We start from the raw sequence: 19,989 nt of genomic DNA, 5'->3' as shown, positions 1-19,989 counted from the left end.
TAATTACATTGGAAATGGAGTAATTAGTGTAACATAAGAAGATATGTATATATGTATATGAGAGGAAAGCCACGTAGGCTGCTATGCACATTCTGTAAAACGGAAGCCAGAGCACAAAGTGGTTGCTTGATGAGAGGCCCAGCGTGGGTCATGGGAAGACTAACATTGGTTCTGCATGTTGAACAGAAAAATATTTATGTTGTACAAGTTCATATTCAGGCTCTTCAGTCAATAGCAATGTATATATTGCCTTCAGGCAAAGTAAGAACCTAAGGAATTACTACATACACAATAAACCACCTAAAGTTATGTCCACCACAATGTATACCCTATGGTACATTTACACATACCGGTAGTGTTCAGCAGGAAGCCATATACCTGCTGAATTCAGGAAAAAGGCAGCAACATAAGGATAAATATCACTTTACTCTTCAAGGAAAACATTATATATATATAAATATTTATGCTGTGGGATTTTACCAAGAAATCCTAATGACAATGTAAAAAAATCCTTAATAAAAACCACAAGGAAGCAGTAATATGACTGTAATATGATAAAGGCCATTAGGCATGTCCCACAGGTAATAAAAATAAACCTATAAAAGTCACTTAGGCTCAGTTGTGGTTTCTGTTATAAACGGAGGTGATCACCAGTGCTAAATCCAAGGCCTCATGACAACAATAGCACCTGATGGATACCCCTGACTTATCCGACCTTCCCTGACTAGGTCAGCAGCTGTCGAGGTGTCCTACATACTGACAGGAAAAATAAATATACATACAGAGCTATTTTTCCTGTCAAAAGCTACAAAAATTTGCACTAGAGGATCCTAACATAAGCGGCAACAGAGAGCTGAACACAGAGTCTTTCCTATCTAAGCAAATTATGGCACAATAAGGGATGGTTCACACTGCTGCCATTATTGTCAATTGCGCTCATCCATTATAAGGAGGCAGACGGAACCCCCTCCATCTGGTGTCCGTCTGCATTCACTCTCATGTTGAAATCATAACGGACGCTTTATTCTATGCTATTTTTCTACTTTTCTGACACAAAATAAGGCATGTTTGCAGGACTTTTTCTTCCATTACAAAAGTAAACTAATATGACAGGAAAAAGTGTCCATAATGTTGTCTACTAGAGATGAGCGAACAGAGAAATGTTCGAAGTTCGTTTCGAGTAGCCGCTCAATACTCGACTGTTCAATCGAACATTGAACCCCATTATAGCCCATGGGGAATAAATACTTGTTTAGGGGGTATTCGACTCAGGAGGGTCACCAAGTCCACTATGACACCACAGGAAATGATGCCAACACCCTGGAATGACACTGGGACAGCAGGGGAAGCATGTCTGGGGGCATCTAACACGCCCAAGTCACTGTATTACGTCAGGATCCCTGTCAGCTTGCGATACGCAAGGAATGCATTGACCAGCGTTCAAATGGTGTAAAATCCAATGTGACTAGAAAATCTGGTAACTTAACCAAAAAGGAATCGGTTATGCTTAAGAAATTGAAAGAACGTGAAGGGATCATTATAAAGAAAGCAGACAAGGGGGGCAAAACAGTTATCCTTGATCAGCAGGATTACAAACAAGGATGTTTGGATATATTGAAAGATACCACTATTTATAGAAAACTAGAACAGGATCCAACGAGTGAATTTTTAAAAATTCTGACTGCTCTGGTTCAAGAAGGTGTCGGATTAGGCATTTTTTCTGTTAATGAATCCAAACATCTAATCCCAGAATTTCCTGTGGTAGCTATTTTACATGGGCTTCCAAAAGTACACAAGTCACAAAATCCACTTACGTTTCGTCCAATAGTGGCAGGTATTGGTTCTATTAATGAACAAATTTGCAAATGGCTAGACAGTTTGTTGCAACCTTTGGTAGTAAGAGTTCCTGGCTACCTACGAGATTCTAAAATGGTATTGAATAGTTTTGATGGGTTTAAGTGGGAAGATGATTTTTCCTGGCTTTCTTGTGACATTCAAGCTCTATATTCGAACATTCCGCATCAAATGGTAATTCGTGCATTAACCTATCACCTTACTAGGTATAGTAAATATACAGATGTTCTGTGTCAATACATTTTGGATGTGACTCTGTTTTTATTAACACACAATTTTTTTCAATTTGATAGATCTTTTTATTTACAGATCAAAGGTGCCCCTATGGGGGCGCCTTTTTCCCCATCTATTGCCAACTTGACGTTGGCATGGTGGGAAGAGGTTAATATTTTTTCATCAGTCAATACGTTTTTTGAGTTTATATCCTGGTACGGACGCTACATAGATGATGTGCTAATTGTTTGGCGCGGTTCTGTAGCGTCCGTACCAGGATTTGTAGAATATTTGAATTCCAATGTTATGGGACTTAAATTTACACATGAACATCAGAGTAAACAAATTTCCTTTTTGGACATCCTTTTGGAAGGTGATAGTGTCAAAAGTTGTGTACATACGAGTCTATTTAGAAAATCGACCATGGGTAATTCTTTGTTGCTGGCTAGCAGCCAACACCCAAAACATACGATCAAATCGATCCCAGTGGGTGAATTAGTGCGCACTCGTAGAGCCTGTTCTAGTGATGAAAACTTCAGTAAAGAATCAGGGATTACTCTAGATAGGCTTAGGAAACGGGGTTACCCTGACTGGTCTTTGACCAGGGCAGTGAACATTGTAAAGAATAAACCTCGACATACATTGTTAATGGAAAAAACTTTTAATCGGTTAGATCAAGGAAAAAGACGAGTAGTTTTCTCAACCAAATACAGCCGTCAGTTTTCATCCATTAAAAAAATCTTTCTAAGACACTTACCTATACTGTTTCAGGATCCTGTTACTAGGGACATTTTGAATAATGGAGTTCAGGTAGTTGCTAAACGAGGACATACTATAGGAGATCAGTTATCTCCGAGTATGTATGTAGAAAATACTACATCTTCTAGTGATACTTGGTTAAAATTGACAGGATTTTACAACTGTGGACAGTCCAGGTGTAGTGCATGTTGTAAAGCAAAAAAGACTAAAACTTTTTTTGATACGGACAAAAAACGCATGTTCAATATTAAAAGTTTTTTGAATTGTAACAGCCACCATGTGGTTTATATAATTGAATGTTCAATATGCAGACTTCTGTATGTAGGCTGCACAATACGTAATGTTAAGATTCGGATATCAGAACACATAGCTGATAGTACTAAAAGTAATGAGAATATATCTAATGTATCAAAACACTTTTCATTTGTACATGGAGGAGATACGAGTTCTCTGTTGTATTATGCTATCGAACAGGTAAATAAACCATTGAGAGGGGGAAATTGGAGGAAGAAGCTAATGTTAAGAGAGGCATACTGGATGATGCACTTGAATTCCAGATATCCGAAGGGACTAAATGTACGGTCGGATTTATCTTATATTTATTAATTGTATTTTTGTTTAGTGTTGTCCGGCATGCTTCTCTTTAGCGTATTATCCATCTATTCTTTTTGATTTCCGCACACAGTAAGTATTTTTAGCATGATTGCATGTTTGAATTAATAGTATGTGGAGCCCCAAAAAATTAGGTTCATGTAACATAACTATTGCTCAGGTTTTATTGTGCTATAGTAAGTATTGGCTTTGTGTTTAGATTCGATCACATGACTAGTCATATGATTTACATGTGACTTGTCATGTGTTATTTCGCCCCTCCTGGTATACGTCATGTGGCGGGTTGCCATGGTTACCGGACTAGTTGTTTTGGGCGGAATAGATTATTGAAGATATGGGAAGTCATCAGAGCACATTAATGCTTGAAAAACAACGGATAATGGTATTTTGATTTCAGGTTGGATTTATTATAGATGTTGGGTAATTTTAAATTGAATATTAAAATTAGAGTTAAATTTGATAATGTTTTGCATATATTTGCTTGAGCAAGTGTGTCTTTTCCGATCATTACAGCATTACAGTTATATTATATTGTGTTGTATGGATTTGTTTATTATATTGTATGTTATTTTCATATGTTTTCAATTTATATATATACGTATTTTTGTATTTGGAATAGAAAGGGTTAGTAGAAAGAGAGGAGTGGTCAACTTAGGTGTTTCTATTTATACGTACCTTTTAACTTGTAGTAGTAGGCCATGAAGAAGGGACACGCTTTGTCCAGAAACGCGTAGCCTTTCACAATGCTTTGACTTTTTTGTCTACTCCATGTTACTTTGTAACATTTTTATTATTTTTTTGACCCGAAAATAAAAGTTATGTTTTAAGAAATCTTCTTACGTGATACCTGGTTTGAAGCTGGATTTTACACCATTTGAAAGTCTTCATTACCTACTGGTTAAAGTCCCATCAGTTTCCGGGCTTCCTAGGACCACGGTAATATACAACATTTATATATGCTTTGGTGAGCTGGATCTACAACTTCTAAGTATACAGATTGACCAGCGTTGATTGGCCGAATGCCGTACAGAGTACAACATTCAGCCAATCAACGCTGGTTCTGCCGGAGGCTCGTCTGTGAAGAGGCGGAGTCTAAGATCGGACCAGAATGGAGACTGCTGTGGACCGATATTATATTCCGCCTCCTCCAGCAGAGCCAGCGTTAATTGGCCGAATGCTGTACTCTGAATAGCATTCGGCCAATCAACGCTGGTCAATGCATTCCTATGCCGAGATGTAGCAGTGCTGGCCGTGCGCTCAGCTCGGCTACACTGGAGATGCAGCCAAGCTGAGCCCACGGCCAGCAATGCTACACCGGAGATGTGAACTATGCTGCACATTCAGCTCTGCTGCATCAGAGATGCGCTGAACCCTGCTGCACACTCAGCTCTGCTGCATCAGAGATGCGCTGAACCCTGCTGCACACTCAACTCTGCTGAATCAGAGATGTAGCAGTGCTTAGTGTGCGCTAAACCCCGCTGTGCACTCAGCTCTGCTGCATCAGAGATGTGCTGAACCCTGCTGCACATGCAATTCTGCTGCATCAGAGAAGCGCTGAACCCTGCTGCACACTCAGATCTGCTTCATCTCCGGCGTAGCAGTGCTGAGCGCACGGCCAGCACTCCTACATCTCGGCATTGGAATGCATTGACCAGCATTGACTGGCCAAATGCCATACAGAGTACAGCATTTGGCCAATCAACGCTGGTTCTGCTGGAGGAGGCGGAGTCTAAGATCGATCCACAGCAGTCTCCATTCTGGTTCGATCTTAGACTCCACCTCCTCACAGATGAGCCTCCGGCAGAACCAGCGTTGATTGGCCGAATGCTGTACTCTGTATGGCATTTGGCCAATCAACACTGGTCAATGCATTCCTATGGGAAAAAGTAAGCTCGCGCAAGCCGACAGGGAACCCGACCAGATAGAGCCCCAGAGAGCTGTGTGAGTAACATTCCCACCTAAATAAAGGTAATTCCTAGCTAACCCTGCCAGTACATCTATCCCTGTTTCACAGTCACATAGTTCACAGTCTCATATGAATCGGATATTAAATCCACTATTCGTATAAATTGGAGGTCACCTGATTTAGTCAGTCAATTACTTTTTCGATGCCTCCGTTGTCGTAGTTCCTGTCCCACCTCCCCTGTGCAGTTATTGGTGAAAAAAAAGCGCCAGGGAAGGTGGGAGGGGAATTGAATTTTTAGTGAGTTTGCCTCCTGGTGTTCGACTCGAATCGAACATCTCGAACAGCCTGATATCCAATTGAACATGTACTCGGTCGAATGCTGTTCGCTCATCTCTATTGTCTACATTAAAGGAAATGATAACGGACACAGACTGAGGGGAGTCTATCACTGTTAAAGTTTGATAAAATTAAAGGTGTTGGCCAGAAATTGTAGCAAGTGGAGGCTGAGGGAGGTGTAAAATAAAATGTAAAGAAAACCATACTGACCGGTTCCTGGCACTACGGTGTCCAATCTCATGATGGCACCTCGTACCTTGTTGCTGGAAGTCATGCGCCACATATGACCACTGACACCTATCAGTGGCCTCAGTAGTCATTGGTAAGGCATTGGTGACGTATGAGAGTGACATCACTGCTTCCTCTCTCTGAAACCAGTGAGGCCACTGATCGGTCTCAGGGGTCAAATATGACACAGGACTTCCAGCCACGAGGCGCTGGAACAAGACCAAACACCAGCAAGGATGGTTGAACCCCTCCACAGGGGTTGTTCCAATTCCTGGACAACTAGAATTAGCAAAAATATCTAGTCACACATTCCGTTTAAAAGGAAAAAAAAAAAAACCTTCATTGAAATATATTACATATCATTGTATACTTACTTCTTTGACTAATCCAAGTAAATCTGCTTCATATGCCAAAATATCACCCATTTTAGGACAAATTGTTTATTTTCCACATAGCAAGAAGAGCTAAAGAAGAAAAAGAAATAGTAAATTATTACACAGCAATTGTAGCCCTGAAATTCACTAACCGACGTATCACCCAGAAAGATCTTTTACTGGGTGCCATGCTTTTTGGCCTGGCCTTTCTGCATAGTAGTGTTTACTTCAAAAATTCTTGTCTCCAGACCAAAAGGTGTAATTTCACTTTGGGTAGATTTATTGAATCAGAACGCCTTGTACGCAGAAGAGCTCTGTTCTTTGTTCTGCCTGGTTGGCTGGTAATAAAGACTCAAAACTATATAATCTGATTATACATCAAGGTAACTTTATTACGTCTTGTCTGCCACTTCCCATATAATTATATAGCTCCTGGCTATACAACAAGTCCAAGAAACAACACACTAATATCTGAACATTAATATCAAAATTCATATTTACAGACAAAAGCCAGAATAAAAAGGCAAAAGATTAAGAAGGATTAACCATTAACATACCAGGTAGAGAAGGATTACACAAAAGAATTAGAGATGAGCGAACAGTGTTCTATCGAACTCATGTTCGATCGGATATTAGGCTGTTCGGCATGTTCGAATCGAATCGAACACCGCGTGGTAAAGTGCGCCATTACTCGATTCCCCTCCCACCTTCCCTGGCGCCTTTTTTGCTCCAATAACAGCGCAGGGTAGGTGGGACAGGAACTACGACACCGGTGACGTTGAAAAAAGTAGGCAAAACCCATTGGCTGCCGAAAACATGTGACCTCTAATTTAAAAGAACAGCGCCGCCCAGCTTCGCGTCATTCTGAGCTTGCAATTCACCGAGGACGGAGGTTTCCGTCCAGCTAGCTAGGGCTTAGATTCTGGGTAGGCAGGGACAGGCTAGGATAGGAAGGAGAAGACAACCAACAGCTCTTATAAGAGCTAAATTCCAGGGAGAAGCTTGTCAGTGTAACGTGGCACTGACGGGCTCAATCGCCGCAACCCAGCTTTCCCAGGATCCTGAATGGAATACACTGTCAGTGTATTCCCGTATACCCGATATATACCCCCGATACCCGTTCCAACGGTGTGCCCCCCCACCTTCACCCCAGAAATACCCTGCAAGTCCCCTAGCAATAGAATTGGGGCTATATACACCCACTATTTTTGCTACTGCCATATAGTGCCATTGTCTCACTGGGAATTCAAAGAATATATTGGGCTTACATATAACTTCAATTCCAGGGAGAAGCTTGTCAGTGTAACGTGGCACTGACGGGCTCAATCGCCGCAACCCAGCTTTCCCAGGATCCTGAATGGAACACACTGACAGTGTATTCCCGTATACCCCATATATACACCCCAAATCCCCGTTCCAACGGTGTGCCCCCCCACCTTCACCTCAGAAATACCCTGCAAGTCCCCTAGCAATAGAATTGGGGCTATATACACCCACAATTTTTGCTACTGGTATACAGTGCCATTGTCTCACTGGGAATTCAAAGAATATATGGGGGTTATGTGCACCCACAATTTTTAATACTGCTATACAGTGCCATTGTCTGACTGGGAATTCAAAGAATATATGGGGGTTATGTGCACCCACAATTTTTAATACTGGTATATAGTGCCATTGTCTGACTGGGAATTCAAAGAATATATGGGGGTTACGTGCACCCACAATTTTTAATACTGGTATACAGTGCCATTGTCTGACTGGGAATTCAAAGAATATATGGGGGTTACGTGCACCCACAATTTTTAATACTGCTATACAGTTCCTTTGTCTCACTGGGAATTCAAAGAATATATGGGGGTTATGTGCACCCACAATTTTTAATACTGGTATACAGTGCCATTGTCTGACTGGGAATTCAAAGAATATATGGGGGTTACGTGCACCCACAATTTTTAATACTGCTATACAGTTCCTTTGTCTCACTGGGAATTCAAAGAATATATGGGGGTTATGTGCACCCACAATTTTTAATACTGGTATACAGTGCCATTGTCTGACTGGGAATTCAAAGAATATATGGGGGTTATGTGCACCCACAATTTTTAATACTGGTATACAGTGCCATTGTCTGACTGGGAATTCAAAGAATATATGGGGGTTATGTGCACCCACAATTTTTACTACTGGTATACAGTGCCATTGTCTGACTGGGAATTCAAAGAATATATGGGGGTTACATGCACCCACAATTTTTAATACTGGTATACAGTGCCATTGTCTGACTGGGAATTCAAAGAATATATGGGGGTTATGTGCACCCACAATTTTTAATACTGGTATACAGTTCCTTTGTCTCACTGGGAATTCAAAGAATATATGGGGGTTATGTGCACCCACAATTTTTAATACTGGTATACAGTGCCATTGTCTGACTGGGAATTCAAAGAATATATGGGGGTTACGTGCACCCACAATTTTTAATACTGCTATACAGTTCCTTTGTCTCACTGGGAATTCAAAGAATATATGGGGGTTATGTGCACCCACAATTTTTAATACTGGTATACAGTGCCATTGTCTGACTGGGAATTCAAAGAATATATGGGGGTTATGTGCACCCACAATTTTTAATACTGGTATACAGTGCCATTGTCTGACTGGGAATTCAAAGAATATATGGGGGTTATGTGCACCCACAATTTTTACTACTGGTATACAGTGCCATTGTCTGACTGGGAATTCAAAGAATATATGGGGGTTACGTGCACCCACAATTTTTAATACTGGTATACAGTGCCATTGTCTGACTGGGAATTCAAAGAATATATGGGGGTTATGTGCACCCACAATTTTTAATACTGGTATATAGTGCCATTGTCTGACTGGGAATTCAAAGAATATATGGGGGTTACGTGCACCCACAATTTTTAATACTGCTATACAGTGCCATTGTCTGACTGGGAATTCAAAGAATATATGGGGGTTATGTGCACCCACAATTTTTAATACTGGTATACAGTGCCATTGTCTGACTGGGAATTCAAAGAATATATGGGGGTTATGTGCACCCACAATTTTTACTACTGGTATACAGTGCCATTGTCTGACTGGGAATTCAAAGAATATATGGGGGTTACGTGCACCCACAATTTTTAATACTGGTATACAGTGCCATTGTCTGACTGGGAATTCAAAGAATATATGGGGGTTATGTGCACCCACAATTTTTAATACTGGTATACAGTGCCATTGTCTGACTGGGAATTCAAAGAATATATGGGGGTTATGTGCACCCACAATTTTTAATACTGGTATATAGTGCCATTGTCTGACTGGGAATTCAAAGAATATATGGGGGTTACGTGCACCCACAATTTTTAATACTGCTATACAGTGCCATTGTCTGACTGGGAATTCAAAGAATATATGGGGGTTATGTGCACCCACAATTTTTAATACTGGTATACAGTGCCATTGTCTGACTGGGAATTCAAAGAATATATGGGGGTTATGTGCACCCACAATTTTTACTACTGGTATACAGTGCCATTGTCTGACTGGGAATTCAAAGAATATATGGGGGTTACGTGCACCCACAATTTTTAATACTGGTATACAGTGCCATTGTCTGACTGGGAATTCAAAGAATATATGGGGGTTATGTGCACCCACAATTTTTAATACTGGTATACAGTGCCATTGTCTGACTGGGAATTCAAAGAATATATGGGGGTTATGTGCACCCACAATTTTTACTACTGGTATACAGTGCCATTGTCTGACTGGGAATTCAAAGAATATATGGGGGTTACGTGCACCCACAATTTTTAATACTGGTATACAGTGCCATTGTCTGACTGGGAATTCAAAGAATATATGGGGGTTATGTGCACCCACAATTTTTAATACTGGTATATAGTGCCATTGTCTGACTGGGAATTCAAAGAATATATGGGGGTTACGTGCACCCACAATTTTTAATACTGCTATACAGTGCCATTGTCTGACTGGGAATTCAAAGAATATATGGGGGTTACGTGCACCCACAATTTTTAATACTGCTATACAGTGCCATTGTCTGACTGGGAATTCAAAGAATATATGGGGGTTATGTGCACCCACAATTTTTACTACTGGTATACAGTGCCATTGTCTGACTGGGAATTCAAAGAATATATGGGGGTTATGTGCACCCACAATTTTTAATACTGGTATACAGTGCCATTGTCTGACTGGGAATTCAAAGAATATATGGGGGTTATGTGCACCCACAATTTTTACTACTGGTATACAGTGCCATTGTCTGACTGGGAATTCAAAGAATATATGGGGGTTATGTGCACCCACAATTTTTAATACTGCTATACAGTTCCTTTGTCTCACTGGGAATTCAAAGAATATATGGGGGTTATGTGCACCCACAATTTTTAATACTGGTATATAGTGCCATTGTCTGACTGGGAATTCAAAGAATATATGGGGGTTACGTGCACCCACAATTTTTAATACTGCTATACAGTGCCATTGTCTGACTGGGAATTCAAAGAATATATGGGGGTTATGTGCACCCACAATTTTTACTACTGGTATACAGTGCCATTGTCTGACTGGGAATTCAAAGAATATATGGGGGTTATGTGCACCCACAATTTTTAATACTGGTATACAGTGCCATTGTCTGACTGGGAATTCAAAGAATATATGGGGGTTACGTGCACCCACAATTTTTAATACTGCTATACAGTTCCTTTGTCTCACTGGGAATTCAAAGAATATATGGGGGTTATGTGCACCCACAATTTTTACTACTGGTATACAGTGCCATTGTCTGACTGGGAATTCAAAGAATATATGGGGGTTACGTGCACCCACAATTTTTAATACTGGTATACAGTGCCATTGTCTGACTGGGAATTCAAAGAATATATGGGGGTTATGTGCACCCACAATTTTTAATACTGGTATATAGTGCCATTGTCTGACTGGGAATTCAAAGAATATATGGGGGTTATGTGCACCCACAATTTTTAATACTGCTATACAGTGCCATTGTCTGACTGGGAATTCAAAGAATATATGGGGGTTATGTGCACCCACAATTTTTAATACTGGTATACAGTGCCATTGTCTCACTGGGAATTCCACAAATAATTTGGGGATTCATTCACCCTACATCTCAGGCTCTTGCCATATTCACCCAGGTTGTCAGTGCTGCACCAGCTCGTTCCCAGACAGCTCGGCCCGAAAAACGCGTTACCTATATAGAGGATTTGGACAATGAAGACAACATGTTCTAAATCTAATGTCTGCACCTTCTCCAGAATTAAAATAAAGGCAGCGTTTAACTTTCAAATAGCACTGCACAAAGGAAGAGCTTATCAGCTTGTCTCATGACATGCTACTGAAAAGTTTCATTTGTGTATCTTAATGTAAATATAGTTGTATAAGCTTTTTGGGTTTTAGGCACTGCCAAGTTATTTATTACCACCCACTCCCTTATAATGATGATGACGCCAAAGTCACTGTGGGTGTTCAGAGCTCACAGCTTTGGGTGACATTTGTCTTGCTCTCTGTCGGTACCAGCTGTCTTTTTGGATACCGTAAAGTTATGTTGACTTTATTAACAGCTATAGAAGCTTTAGCCAGGTTGTGACGGTGTGTAACCCTAACAACACTAAGTGGGATACACATTAATAGTCAGTCTATGTACGCTAAACGTATCACTGAAGTAATTTTTTTTCCCTCTCCCCTAATATAAGAAAGGAACAGACATTAGACCTAGACCGGGGTTCGAGGCTTGAAAAAATCCAGTATTATTTGTTCTTCATGATGTGAAATATGTGTTGAAAAGCAACCCAAGATGAAGTCAGCCATGTGTGCCAGTGTGTTACTTGGCATGCCTTTGCTGGCCCCAACTGTAAGGGTCACTCTCCATTTCCTCCATTTTCCACTCCCCTTCACACCATTTGTGGTGAAGCAATGGGATGCACTGAAGTGCACCCTCTAGCCTCGTGTGGGATAGGGACATCAGATGCCACTCCAACCCCCTCGTCTTCCTCCGCCAGCCAACGGTGCGAAGATGAGAGGAGTGTGCTCTGAATGTTTTCTGCCTAGCAGAGGCTAGTTCTCACTTACGAAAATGGCCCCACTTTGACCTGTATATCAGGCACAATGGTGTAGGTTTCAAAGAAACATGGCACCAACAAGTTGGAAAACGTGGGCCATGCGTGGACCGTGTTTGAGTCTGGCAAGCTCCAGATCTGCTACCAGGTTCCAGCCATTATCACAGGCGCAAAAATGCCAGGCCCCAGGTGTAGCAGGGAAAAAAAAATGCCATCTCAGCCAGGATGGCATCCCTGACCTCGGAGGCACTGTGCTGTCTGTCCCCCAAGCTGATCAGTTTCAGCACGGCCTACTGACATCTCCCCATGCCAGTGTTACAGTGTTTTCCGCTAGTAGCTGGGGTGGAGGTTGCAGCTTCGTAGGGTTTCAGTCTACTCCTGCCATGGCCTGGGAGAGGAGATAGGCCACCCCAGTTTGCACCCGGGGAACAGACTCCACCACATTCACCCTGCCTGTCATTAAAGATAAGCACTGCAGCATCCCTGACCACAGGCGCTTGTCCATGTGTCGGTGGTCAAGTGGACCTTGCAGCAAAGCGCAGAGCTCTGGGCCCGACTGATGTTATGGGACACATGCAGGCGCAAGGCAGAGACAGCACACCAAGAGAAGTAGTAACGGCTAGGCCCAGCATAGGGAGGTGCCCCAGCTGCCATCTGCTGACGGAAGGCCTGGGTCTCCAGAAGCATAAACAAACACCAACATCTCCAGGGCCAGCAGTTTATCGATGAGGCTGTTACAGGCTTGGGCATGGGGGTGGGTTGTATTGTACTTCTGCCTGCAATGAAAAGCTTGGGAAATGTGGAGTGGCTGGGAAGAGGCGCATGATGGTGCAGGCCAAAAGGGCGCATGAGGGTGAACTCCCCAATGTGTCAGAGATAGGTGTGTAGGTGTCCTTGCATCATATACTTGCACCATATTTGGCTTTGGAAGTTAATTTTGTGCCAAAAAGTGGTTAAGACAGCGATCCCTCAGCTACTCCCGTTACACTGTCTATTGAAGTTACCATCTGTGGAAGTGGACCACCATTTCTAAGATCCCAAAGGAAGCAGGCAAGAGATGTGCAGTTCAGAAAAAAAGATGAGAAAATAAGTTTAGGCTGTAGAGCACAGAGGGATCGGAGAGGACAGAGCTGGTGTCGGCCAGGTATTCCCACAACATGCGCCTATACTTGTCCCTCCTGGTGACACTAGGCCCCTGAGTGGCAGTAATTTGTCCAGGGGGGCCATTAACGTGTTCCAGACCTAGGAATAAGTCTTCCAACAGGGTAGAGTTTTGCATGCCTTTGCTTCTACCCACTGTTTTTGCTGCTTAGCTTCCCTCCACATCTACTCTGCTTTCACCCCTAAACATCACCCCAGTTTATGCCTTTGCTTCTACCCAGGTTTTTTGTTGATTTAGCTTCCCTCTACATCTACACTGCTTTAGCCCCTAGACATCACCCCTGTCCATGTGGGGTCGGTGGCCTCGTCATCCACCAACTCCTCTTCCAATTGCGCACTGCCCCCTTACTGCAAACCGCACATGACCACAGCTTGCCTTGATGGCAACTGTGTCTCATGATCCCCACTTAGGTCCAGACAAGTCGGTGGCGGGTCCAAAACCCCAAAATTGGAAGGAAATGGCAGATGCTGCAGTATTTCTAACACCTGTTCCTGGTGCTCGGGCCTGGTCTGTGTTGTACCCTGCACCCTGCTTAACGCATCTGCCATATCCGAAGTTGTGCTGAGCGCATGCTAATGTTTCGTGTCCAGTGCAATGGATGGGATGGGATTTCACATAAGTCTGCCACCCATGGCCACTCATGGTTGAGCAACTGAGGGAGTTGACTTTGACGAACCCGAGGGTTTTGGAGTTGGAACTACATCAAAGGTCTGTGCTGCTCACACACTCTGCTCAACACATGATATGTTTAGTGCCAGCAGTGTGGAGACGTCGCACAACAGCCGTTGTTCCAGCAGGTACAGGCGTTGTAGGAGTGCATAGAGGCTAGCAGCGGCAACTATACACTTTAAAAACTATCCGCACAAGCGCCACACTTTCACCAGTAGCTCAGGAACATTGGGGTACCTTTTTCAAAAGATTAGCAGCAATGAGTTAAAAACGTGGCCCAGGCATGGAATATGTTGCAGGCTGCCAAGCTACAGAGCCAATCCCAGGTTACGGCCATTATCACACATGACAACATGCCTGGGCCCAGGTGCAGTGGCAAAAACCACATTGCCGTCTCATCGAGGATGGCATGACTCACTTTGTAGGCAGTGTGCTGTCTGGCCCCCAAGCTGATGAGCTTCAGCACGGCCCGCTGACGTCTCCCCACACCAGTGTTGCAGCGTTTCCAGCTCGTAGCTGGGGTCAATTTAACAGCGGAGGAGGGTGGTGTTTCAGCCCTCCTCCCAGGAATGTTGTGTGGGGAGACAAGTCAGGCCACCACATTTTGCGACCCGGTCCACGCCTCAACTACATTCAACCACTGTGCCCAAATTGAAAGGTAGCGTCCCTGTCCGCATGCACTTGTCCATTCGTAACTGGTCACATGGAACTTTAGGGCTAAGCGCTGAATTTAGGGACCGCCTCATGTTTGGGGGAAAGTGCTGGTGTGGACGGCACAGTGCGGTGGCGCAGTAGACACTCTGCCCAAAAAAGGGCAGAGTGTCCCCCAGCCGGGATTCCAACATCTCCTGGGCCAGATTTCTTGAGATGAGGCCGTTGAAGCCTTGGGCATGTGGGTGGGTTGCGCTGTACTTTAGCATGAAATGAAAGGCTTGGGAGATGGGGAGTTGCTGGGAAGAGGCGCATGATGGCGCGGGCAAAAGGAGAAATGGCAGGAAAAGGTGAGGATAAGGGTGAACTCCCCAAAGTGTCAGAGGCAGATGTGGAGGTGTCCTGGCTCCTGGTCTGGACTGCAGCGCCAGCCCTGTCAACAGTGGAAGAGGCAGTGGCCGCCAGGCCAAACGACGATTATCCTGCGCTTGCTCTCACCCCAGCCCAGGGCTTGCCTTCCAAATGATGGCACCCGCAAGAGGTGGTGAGATTCCTCTCCGCAGATCTCCAAACCATCTTGGACTTGCAAATTGCACTAAATTTGTCATGTAACTGACATGTATATGATGAGTCTATCCATTGTCTGTTCATTTTGGTGAAAGTCAGCCTGTCAGCTGACAGACAGCTGTGCTTGTCAGTGATGATGTCACCGGCTGCTTGTACCCCCAGTTTTTGCTGCTTAGCTTGCCTCCACATCCACACTGCTTTTGCCCCTACACATCACCCCTATCCATGCCTGTGCCTCTAGCCATAAGTCTGCCACCCATGGAAACTCATGGTGCAGAAAGTGAGGGAGCTGACTCTGAGGAACCCTTGGGTTTTGTAGCTGGTACTCCATCAAAGGTCTCTGCTGCTCACACACCTGCTGAACATACGGTATCTAGGGTTAGAGCGTGTGGTGACCTCGCACAACAGTAGGTGCTTCAGGCAGATGTAGGCCTTGCTGGAGTGTATTGCGGCTAGCTCCAGGTACTGTAGACTTGGGAAAGTGGGTGTCCAAGTGCCGCACTTTCACCCTTAGCTCAGCTAATTTGGGGTATGTTTTTAAAAATCATTGCACCACTACATTGAACATGTGGGCCAGGCATGGAACGTGTTGGAGGCTGGCAAGCTCCAGAGCCCTCCAACAAGCTAAAAAACCTGGCCCCAGGGGCAGCGGGGATAAACAAATTGCCATCTCATCCAGGATGGCATCCCTGACCTCAGAGGCAGTGTGCTGTCCGTCTCCCAAGCTGATGAGCTTCAGCCCAGCCTGCTGACGTCTCCCCACACCAGTGTTGCAGCGTTTTCAGCTCGTAGCTGGGGTAAATCTAACAGCGGAGGAGGAGGAGGGTGGTGTTTCAGCCCTCCTCCCAGGAATGTTTTGTGGGGAAACAAGTCAGGAAAATTCTTGAAACGGGAGAGTTTTGCATCTTTGCCCTTGCTGCCTATGGACATCCCTTTGCCTCTAGCCACCATTTTCCCTGCTTTGCTTGCCTCCACATCCACACTGCTTTTGCCCCTAGACATCACCCCAGTCCATGCCTTAGCTTGTACCCCCAGTTTTTCCTGCTTAGCTTGCCTCCACATCCACACTGCTTTTGCCCCTAGACATCACCCCAGTCCATGCCTTAGCTTGTACCCCCAGTTTTTCCTGCTTAGCTTGCCTCCACATCCACACTGCTTTTGCCCCTAGACATCACCCCAGTCCATGCCTTAGCTTGTACCCCCAGTTTTTCCTGCTTAGCTTGCCTCCACATCCACACTGCTTTTGCCCCTAGACATCACCCCAGTCCATGCCTTAGCTTGTACCCCCAGTTTTTCCTGCTTAGCTTGCCTCCACATCCACACTGCTTTTGCCCCTAGACATCACCCCAGTCCATGCCTTAGCTTGTACCCCCAGTTTTTCCTGCTTAGCTTGCCTCCACATCCACACTGCTTTTGCCCCTAGACATCACCCCAGTCCATGCCTTAGCTTGTACCCCCAGTTTTTCCTGCTTAGCTTGCCTCCACATCCACACTGCTTTTGCCCCTAGACATCACCCCAGTCCATGCCTTAGCTTGTATCCCCAGTTTTTCCTGCTTAGCTTGCCTCCACATCCACACTGCTTTTGCCCCTAGACATCACCCCAGTCCATGCCTTAGCTTGTACCCCCAGTTTTTCCTGCTTAGCTTGCCTCCACATCCACACTGCTTTTGCCCCTAGACATCATCCCTATCCATGCCTCTTCCCCTAGCCATAACTCTGCCACCCCTGGAAACTCATGGTGCAGAAACTTTGGTTGCTGACTTTGAGGAACCCTTGGGTTTTGTAGATGGAACTCCATCAAAGGTCTGTGCAGCTCACACACCCTGCTCAAGATATGGTATTGTAGGGTTTCAGCGTGTGTGAATGACGGACAACAGCCTGTGTTTGGACAGATGTAGGCCTTGCTAGAGTGTTTTTAGGCTAGCAGCGACTCCTGTGCACTTGCAAAAGTGGGCGCACAAGCGCCGCATTTTCAACAGTAGCTTCGGTACATTTGGGTATGTTTTTAAAAAACTTTGCACCACTAGGTTAGACGTGGGCCAAACATGGAACGTGTTGGAGGCTGGCAAGCTCCAGAGCCGCTACCAGGTTCCAGCCATTATCACAGGCGTAAAAATGCCAGGCCCCAGGTGTAGCAGGGAAAAAAAAATGCCATCTCAGCCAGGATGGCATCCCTGACCTCGGAGGCACTGTGCTGTCTGTCCCCCAAGCTGATGAGCTTCAGCACCGCCTGCTGACGTCTCCCCACACCAGTGTTTTAGCGTTTGCCGCTAGTAGCTGTGGTGGAGGTTGCAGCGTCGTAGGGTTTCAGTCTACTCCTGCCATGAATTTTGGCCTGGGAGAGGAGATAGGCCACCACAGTTGGCACCCGAGGAACAGACTCCACCACATTCACCCTGCCTGTCATTAAAGATAAGCACTGCAGCATCCCTGACCACAGGCGCTTGTCCAAGTGTCGGTGGTCAAGTGGACCTTGCAGCAAAGCGCGGAACTAAGGGCCCACCTGATGTTGAGTGACACGTGCTGGTGCAAGGCGGGGACGCCACACCGGGAGAAGTTGAGACGGCTAGGGACGGCATAGTGAGGTGCCACAGTTGCCATCAGGTCCGGGAAGGCGGGAGTTTCAACAAGCCGGAACGCCAACCTCTCCTGGGCCAGCAGTTTAGCGATGTTGGCGTTCTAGGCTTGCGTGGGTGGGTGGTTAGCGGTGTATTTCTGCCGGCGCTCCAATGTCTGAGAGATGGTGGGTTGTTGTAAAGAAGCGCCTGATGGTGCCTTTGATGGTGCAGGAGAAGGAGATAAGACAGAAACAGGGGAGGATGAGGGAGAAGTCAACAAAGTGGCGGAGGCAGATGAAGTGATGTCCTGGCTCGTCCTCTGGAGTGCATCGCCAGCACTGTGAGCAGAGGCAGTGGCATGAACGGCGGGCGACGTTTGTCCTGCCGTTGCTGCCTGCCACTGATTCCATTGCTTGGATTCCAAATGACGGTGCATTGAAGTGGTGGACAGGTTGCTCTTCTCAGGGCCCCTACTCGATTTCGAGAGGCAAATTGTGTAGACGACACTATATCTGTCCTCGGCGCATTCCTTGAAAAAACTCTACACCTTCAAGAAACGTGCCCTCGATGGGGGAGTTTTTCTGGGCTGGGTACAAAAGGGAACATCTTCGGACATTCCGGGTCTGGCCTGGCTTCGGCAAAGCAGCTGACCTCTGCCTCTGGACATGTCTCTGCCTCTAGCTACCCTTTTTGGTGCTGCACCTGCCTCAACATCCACACTACTTTCCCAGCTTGACATCTGCCTTGTCCAGGTGGGGTCGGTGTCCTCGTCGTCCACCACCTCCTCTTCCAACTCCTGTCTCGCCTCCTCCTCCTGCACAATGCGCATGTCAACTGGCTGCCCTGACAGCAACTGCGTCTCATCGTCGTCGATGAGGGTGGGTTGCTGGTCATCCGCCACCAAATCGACCGGAGATGGAATGGAGGAGACTCTAGTGTTTGAGCATCTGGACACAGATACTCGTCTGTTAGGTCCGTGGAATCGCGAAATGGAGGGGCAGGTTGCGGTACAGTCAAAGGAAGGGAGAACAGCTCTGGGGAGCAGGGACAGTTGGGGTTATTGTTCTGAGAAGATTGGGAATTTTGGGTGGAAGGAGGACAAGACTGTTGGGTAAGAGGAGGTAGAGGCTGACTGGCTGGTGGACAATGTGCTTTAAGCGTTATCCGACAGCCATTGCAAGACCTGTTCCTGGTTCTCGGGCCTACTAATCTTTGTACCATTCAGCCTAGTTAATGTGGAACTTTTGTGCAAAGCGCAGAACTTAGGGCCCGCCTGATGTTAAGGGACACACGCTGGTACAAGGCTCAACTCACCCTAAGTGCCAAAAACACTGCTGGTGCAAGGCTCTACTCATGCCAAGGGCCTCAATCTCTGCTGGTAGCTCAGCTTAAGGTCATGTAACTTTGTTTGGAAGGGCTCATGTTAAGGGCTAGAAAAGTGAATTTTGGAAGGTCTTACCACATCACACACACACACACACTCAAAATGACAGTTAAGGGTGAGGGCTTTTGGAATTCCCATTGCCTATTCCATTTGTGGTTGTCATGGGGAACGTGATTTAAAGGGGTGGTTGTTACTGTTTGTTGAGCTTAAATTGGGGTTTGTGTCCATCCATTTGGGGAGTAAAGAAGGTTTCCAGGTATTTTCCCACTTTGATAGAGGTTTTTTTGAATGTGGAAAGTGTGTAGTTGTTAGGCAGTGATGTTGGGGTAATAGAGGGTCTTTGGTGTGTTAGATGCCCCCAGACATGCTTCCCCTGCTGTCCCAGTGTCATTCCAGAGGTGTTGGCATCATTTCCTGGGGTGTCATAGTGGACTTGGTGACCCTCCAGACACGGATTTGGGGTTTCCCCCTTAACGAGTATCTGTTCCCCATAGACTATAATGGGGTTCGAAACCCGTTCGAACACACGAACATTGAGCGGCTGTTCGAATCGAATTTCGAACCTCGAACATTTTAGTGTTCGCTCATCTCTA

At 45.2% G+C, this 19,989-nt stretch overlaps 1 protein-coding gene across 1 annotated transcript in view; it reads right to left on the bottom strand.

The window, feature by feature from the left end:
- ARMC9 (armadillo repeat containing 9) overlaps window positions 1-19,989 on the bottom strand; it is a 162,336-nt gene that overhangs the window by 131,599 nt on the left and 10,748 nt on the right. The window contains exon 2 of the mRNA XM_075268483.1: window positions 6,283-6,372. Within this exon, the coding sequence (XP_075124584.1) occupies window positions 6,283-6,333 (51 nt within the window). The 5' untranslated portion in view covers window positions 6,334-6,372. The remainder of the gene's footprint in view (window positions 1-6,282; window positions 6,373-19,989) is intronic.

The sequence above is a fragment of the Leptodactylus fuscus genome, chromosome 3, assembly GCF_031893055.1.
Source record: "Leptodactylus fuscus isolate aLepFus1 chromosome 3, aLepFus1.hap2, whole genome shotgun sequence".
NCBI lineage: Eukaryota > Metazoa > Chordata > Amphibia > Anura > Leptodactylidae > Leptodactylus > Leptodactylus fuscus.
This window is presented reverse-complemented; position numbering and strand designations above follow the sequence as displayed.